At 39.4% G+C, this 7,080-nt stretch overlaps 1 protein-coding gene across 1 annotated transcript; it reads left to right on the top strand.

Moving 5' to 3' along the window:
* The first annotated feature begins 581 nt into the window (after positions 1 to 581).
* Positions 582 to 2,494, top strand: LOC5580324 (facilitated trehalose transporter Tret1). The gene is made up of 2 exons (XM_001662978.2): positions 582 to 698; positions 763 to 2,494. The coding sequence occupies exons 1-2, from the start codon at positions 641 to 643 to the stop codon at positions 2,070 to 2,072; spliced, it is 1,368 nt and encodes a 455-aa protein (XP_001663028.2). The 5' UTR covers positions 582 to 640; the 3' UTR covers positions 2,073 to 2,494.
* The last annotated feature ends 4,586 nt before the right edge of the window (positions 2,495 to 7,080 follow it).

The following is a 7,080-nucleotide window of genomic DNA, read 5'->3' as shown; positions in this document are numbered from 1 at the left end:
CGGTGCCGAATTCACTCGTTTCCATGGTAATGGTAACACGGCACCGCTTAAACGTTAAAATGATGAACTCGTGCATTGCTCTATGGACCGATGTACGAGTTCACTAATTTGACGTTTGAGTGGTGCCGTATTCACAGTACCGTTCACCATGGTCACTTAAATAACACGGCACCGCTCAAACGTCAGATAGTGAACTCGTGCATCGGTCCATGGAGTCTCCTTTCTTTGCAAATTGGAAGCATTGCAAAAAGTAGTGAGAGTACGACGCACTAATGATACTACGAAAAGGAGCTGGACCGTCCGAGAATCGAACCTTGGCACTCATGGCTTTGATCTACAAATGTGATTGTTACCACTAGCATAATAAGTACTCAATCGAACACTTCACTGATGGGAGAAAAAAATAACTGTAGATAAACGTAAATCGAGTTAATGGTTATCGGTAAATTATAGCCTCGTGCACTGAATTTTGCTCAGGATGATAACACGGCGTCATCTTATACAAAAACAATATAGATTGCGGAAAATCAACCATCACATCAGTTGGCATTTCTCTACCTGACCTTTCTGCGACTGCCCAAAGATTGAGAGCCATCATGATAGGCATTACACTTATAGCCACCAGCAAAGAAACATCAGAATGCGGTTCGTTCAACTGTTTGAAAAATACCGCAATGAGTACTTGGCCACTCTAGCAGGTTGGAATTTTTTTTCACAAATACATTTCCCATTGCTAATCAAATTTATTTCTTCACCTTCCAGCAACCTTGTCGATAATGATGACGGTTATGACCAATGCGTGGTCTTCGCCGGCCATTGTCAAACTGGAAGCCGAGGATTCTCCAATTCCGATCACCGAAGACGAAGGTTCTTGGGTTGTGGCGATCCAAGCTATTGGTGGAATTTTCGGCCCAATCATCACCGGTGTTGCCGTGGATCGAATTGGTCGAAAGTGGACTCTGCTGAGTGCGGCCATTCCTACGATCATTGGTTGGATTCTGATTGGACTTGGGAACTCGGTTGGGTATCTGTACGCGGCAAGATTCCTATTCGGGGTCAGCTATGGAACGACTTACTCGGTTTCGCCAATTTATTTGGGTGAAATTACTTCGGACGCTATTCGGGGATCCTCCGGCACAATGATAACCATATTGGCGCGGATCGGGTTTTTGCTGATGTACAGCATTGGACCATACTTGGAGTACAGAACGTTGGCCTGGGTTTCGATGATAGGTCCAGCACTGTTCGTGTTGAGTTTTATGTGGATGCCTGAAACGCCGTATTATCTGATTGGAAAGAACCAGCATAAGCAAGCAGAGCAAAGTCTGTCGTGGTTCCGACGAACTACGAAGATCTCTGAAGAGATGGAAGCTATGAAATCATCCGTGGAGAAATCCAACCAAGACAAAACATCTTTATCAGTATTATTTACCCCAGCCTATCGGAATAATATGCGAATCGTATTCGTTTTGGTGTTTAGTATGCAATTCACCGGAATCCTTGCAATACTAGGATATGCTCAGACGATTTTTGGTAAGATTTCTACAAGTTTGAAGCCAGAAGAGATGTCGATCGTTCTGGGCGCAGTTCAATTAGTAGCCGTGATATTCCCAGCCTTTCTGGTCGATCGAATGGGAAGACGACCACTGTTGCTGCTTTCCGCAGTCGGGACAACACTAAGCCTGCTGGTTTGTAGTATATACTTCGCGATTGCTGGTGACAACTATCAAGGAAGTCTCGGATGGATTGCGTTCATTGCAATCCTGTTCTACATAGTGTTCTACGGGCTGGGGTTGGCCACCGTGTCGTTTGCCGTCTTGACCGAAATTTTCCCGAAAAACATTCGAGCCTATGCGAATGCTACGTTTTCTATCGCCAGTGCAATACTCATATTCGGGATTGTGAAGGCTTTCCAAGTGACGCTAGATAACGTTGGTGCATATCTGCCGTTTGGTCTGTTCGCTCTGTGTGAAGCTATTGGATGTGTTCTTATCTATCTGTACATACCGGAGACGAAGGGCAAATCGTTGGATGAAGTTCAGCGGATAGTGGCGGGCAATCGAGTCTCGTAGTGTGAGGTTGAATGCACACTTATCGCGGAAAAATTATTTTGGTTCGGGTTTTAGACTACAATGATGAATTCGCTTCATCGAGTAATGCAATATACGCGTTTTGAATATTCAAACAACCGCTAAATGTTTAGAATCGCTGAACGGAAATAAACACTTATCTGTGATTCTAAACATTTTATGGTATTCAGAACACGTGTTGGAATAGTTGGAGATTCCATACTGGCGGTCAGTGTTGTTACGTGAAGTTTCATTGGTTTAGCAACTATCATCCTCGTGAGGAACGAACCTCTAATGCAGTTTCAGGGATAGATTTCGATTTTATTTAAAGTTAATAAAAACATATCTGAAAGTAAACTCTTACTCAGAGATTCGATTGATACGGTATACAAGTGAGAAATTTAACATACTCAGATTATCTAAAATTATTCACTTTACAAATGACCGAATCCCGATAATTTTATCAAAAAATGTACCTTTCCAATGTCAAATAATCATGTGGTTTATATAGCACAAAGGAAAAGGAAATAATAAGCTCATAGGCCAATTCCCTTGAATGACATGCTGCCCAGCTTCGGTCTTCTTCTTGGCATTACGTCCCCACTGCAACAAAGTCTGTATCTAAACTTATTATTAGTACTTCCACAAATATGCACCGAGAAAATCCTTTGCTGAAGTTTCCATTTTCGGTACATCGTGCGGCACAGGGAAGTCAAATAAATTAACATTATGAATAGATCCTGGACCGGCCGGCGATCGAACCCAGACACCTTCAGCTTGGCTTTGCTTTGTTGCCGCAGAAGTTGTCACTTGGCTAATGAAGGCAGCTTTGGCCTCTCTATCCCATGCAGTTATATGTCATTTTCTATAACCCCCTGCGTACTGTTTATTTACGTTGCATGAATGATAAGATAAGACCATTTTGTCCAAATAGCTGCAGATAGCTAATTGTATGGTTGTAGCGGTTGTACGTTGGTCAGTTCGATCGATAAGATAAGCTTTAATTAGACATATTCGGCAATAGAATTATTCACAATTATTTGAATTACTGATAAGGTTATATTGACTAATAAATAGAAAATAAATGATCAAATTGGAATACACCATAACTTATTGCAAATTGTGTTTTAATTAGGTGCTGTAAATGATTCGTTTGTTTTTTTTTTTCATGTAGAGGACAATACTGACACAATGTTTGTAGGATATTTGTTTCGGTATACTGCCGTGAATCGCAAGTCAGTCCCATCTGTAAAAAGTAGGCATTAAGAAAATGGGCTGTGAAGTTTTCAAACTCGTTTTCCATACGAATATTCAAAAAATTCCAGAAGATTCAAACATGTTCAAATCTTAATGAAACTTTTACAATTTGCTTTTTATTATGATATCTTTTCGAGAAAAATATAGAGATGATCAAAACACGGTTCTTTTTTGTGTTACACGGAGTGCAAATCTGTAGTGGGACTGATAAGCGGTTACTTTTCATTATGGGACAATTTGACTTGCTGTTTTTTCCTATTTTTTCCGAACAAATCTTGTTATCTTATTTGTGCAGCTGAAAGAGCGTTGAAAGATATGTTGAAAACTGAACTCAACTCAATTTTGACGAAAATGCAGATGGGACTGACTTGCGATTCACGGCAGTATAGATATTAAAAAACCAACTAGAATTTTTTGTGCTATAAGTCAAGATGATTTGCTTTCTGCTGTATAACAAAGTTTGATAACCACAAATCTTAGGTGACTAAATTTCGTAATTTATCGGAAAAGAAGCAACTTATGTTGTGGAATAATAGTCCCCATCCTTAACCCAGCTGGGGCTGGGGAAAGGGGGCTTTGGTGGTGTCTGGTCAATAATCACGTCTCATACAATTTTTTTAAATTTTGTATGGACAGATGACCCCCGAGGAAGGAGGGGGTTGGGTCTGAAGGTTCCGGATCACCGTCCGTCGATCGTAGCCGAACGCCATTTGGTGGAAATGATTATTTGGCCGAAGTTGCAAACCAATAGAAGACTACATCTAGCATGTATTTCTAATGAATTTCAAAATTGCATTTCAAAGAACTTTTTTCAGCTTATTCTGAATGAAGGATAAATCATCTTTGATATACAAACAAAAGGCTTTTAAATGATAGTTAAAGAAACAGTCAGTGCTGGAAGAAGAACATCCTCAATGTAAGCAATTATTCACTTCTCTGCTAGCGGTTGGTTTTCGCATTGCGTTTATGATAAGCTTTGGACAGTATTCAAAACGGTTTACGACTTCTCTCGAAATGATAGCCTATGATCAAAAGAAGAAAAAATCTCGTATGTAAATTTAAGCAAGTGTAATGCAAATAATCATTGTAGCAGTATAACTGAAAAGAACTGCCAATGATTCAAAGAAGGTGACATTTCCAATTAAAATTATAAGCTAAATTACTGCCAACAGTTATAAAACCAGAATAACTCGGTAGAATAGCCTATGTGTAAGAGAAGGAAAAATTTCTGATGAAATCATTTAAAAAAGCACCTGAACCCCTAGCAACCCAGAGGAGAATTAACAATCAGCACAATCAGCTTAGACTTTTGACACGATGTGTAGAGTTCACAACTTGTCCTGCATTAACAGGCTGATTTTAATATTCTCTTGGAGCACTTATATAGCAACAAATATGACGTTCCGGCATATCATCGTGTTCAAAAACCGTATAAGCAGGCCATAGGAAATTTAGATATAGTTAGTTCACTCTGTACGATTTTCAGTCGAAAACGGTGAAATAAATAAAGATAAATAAATTAATTGCCGAAAAATTAAACATTACATATACTTTGCAATTGGATTAAGTGGACAAATTGATGTGAAGTTTTGCGAAACAGATACACGTTTTCTCGGTGAGAATCGAACTCACGACTCCCTGATATCTAGTTAGGGCACGTTACCCCTACGCCACGAGGAGACTCATGGACGTTCTCAACATATATATATGTAATGCTATTCTGGGCCCACTCTTTTGGATCCTCCGCGCTTTTAGGAAGTTCCATTTATGGGCCCAAAATAGCATTATATATATGTTGAGAACATATTTGAAAAAGTTTTTAAGCTATTATTATCACGATCATGGGGCCCCTATTCATTTCCATCAAGGTTATTTTCAAAATGGATTTTGTCCTGCTTTTCGTGTGTTTGTTAACAAAGGTTCTATGATTAGATAAAATTATACCACGATTTAGGGGCCCCTAAAAACATAGGTCTCGTTGCAGACAGCACACTCCGCACCCCCTAGCAAAGCTAGTGCAGATTTGATCTACTGAAATGCCAGAATCCATTAAAAGTGGAGACACAAAACATGCAGCAAATTGAACTCACTACACTCACCGTACTGGCCAAGCAGTATCCCGGTCAAATCTTTACATTTTATTAACTTCTCAAATCGGTTCCATCTCTTACTGGACACTGATTTTCAGCATTCGCTTGCTGGTTTTATATTAGCGCATTTGCCCAAAAGTACACGCGGAAATAGAACAAACGCGGTTTTTCTTCCTTTTTACTGCATACCTATGGGAGATAATGGGGTGTTTCATCAAACGCGATTGTTTCTATCCTGAAACATAGGCCACGTAAAATTTGGTGCAAATGCACGATTTTGGAAGTTTTCGGTCATGAAGTCTATACATTGAAAAGATGTAAGTGAATGCAATTTTCCCGACGGGGCAGATGTGGATCCAAAATGACGTGTTACCCATTGCAATTTATTGTTTGCTGTGGATATTGTTCTTTTAGCTGTTTGAATTTCAAATAAAATTTCACCGTCCTATCGTCATCATTTACGTCAGCAATATCCTGCAATCAGTGGACGGCACTAAGCGCTCCAAATTCAATTCTTATTATGTGCCGCTTCAGAGTTTCGAGACTGCATCCATCGATACGTCCATATCTTCGTCGTTGTGTGAAGCGACAAAAAATCATTGACATCAAGGAAAAACTCTCATCATTATATTATGCGGCAGTTTCCGGTCTGTCTGTTCTCGAACTTCTGTAGTAGGCCAATACAGATCCCAAATGGCGGAAATCTCCCACTATGCTAATTTATCTACCAGGGTTATACGCTCCGAGCTTGGATCGGTTTCGCTCAACAGTGCAGATTTTTCCGGAAAGCTCAATGAACCTCATACCGTACCAAATAATGTACATCGAGCCAGGAAGTGAATGTGTAAAACGCAGACTGCTCCTGAAGTCAATGTACTGAAACGATTCCGAACACGACCGTCGACTTTAGGCAGGCAGGCGGAACTCAATGAATGAGCTACCGAGTGTTTGAGCAATGTGCTAAATTATTCATCAGTGTCATCTGCTGCAAAGTCAGAGTGTACAGAGTGAGGAACGATTCAGGCAACGACTTACTCTGGTACCGTAATCTGGTGTAATATTGATCAATTTTTAAATCTCTTTGAGGGAATTCTAATCAAATGTAACAGATTTATAAAATGTCTGTATCCACTGAAACTGTAAAATGATTCTGAAGCTTTCTAAATGGTATAGTACTAATGAGTTACATAGAGTATCCAATGTTGAAACATTGGAACAAATGTCCAATAAAATAATTGATAATTTTAGTCAAACATTGTGCAATCTTCTATTTCCACAAATAATGCATTATATATTCAGGTTAGGTTAAGTAGAGTAGTGTTTGATCTTTCGACCTTGACTCTTGCTCCTGCGGGGCTGGCGATGTAGGCAAGATCTTGGGTCACGCGCCTATTTTCTCTGAGTGCTTTTATATTGCCAAGCAAACGAGTGGAGCTGAAAGTGGATTGTTGCTGCTCAGTCAAGGATGATGGATCAATTGGTGAGCTCATTTCATGCTATCTATAAAATATGTATGACTGCACATTTAATCGTAAATATGATTTTTCAACAAACTATGAATGGTTCGTCACTGTGAGTGTCGACATAAACTCTGATTCATGTATTATTATTAAAAAAAAATACCTAAAATTTTACCTTTATTTTTTGTAATTAAAAAAAACTTT

The sequence above is a fragment of the Aedes aegypti genome, chromosome 2 (genome assembly GCF_002204515.2).
Source record: "Aedes aegypti strain LVP_AGWG chromosome 2, AaegL5.0 Primary Assembly, whole genome shotgun sequence".
Lineage (NCBI taxonomy): Eukaryota > Metazoa > Arthropoda > Insecta > Diptera > Culicidae > Aedes > Aedes aegypti.
Note: the sequence above shows the minus strand (reverse complement) of the source record. Positions and strands in the feature narration are given on the sequence as shown.

Bases quoted from the DNA above. Each gene is read 5' to 3' on its own strand.
- LOC5580324 (XM_001662978.2), top strand. From the start codon at position 641: ATGCGGTTCGTTCAACTGTTTGAAAAATACCGCAATGAGTACTTGGCC. The intron at 699-762 runs GTTGGAATTTTT...TTCACCTTCCAG, and splicing joins GTACTTGGCCACTCTAGCAG to CAACCTTGTCGATAATGATG.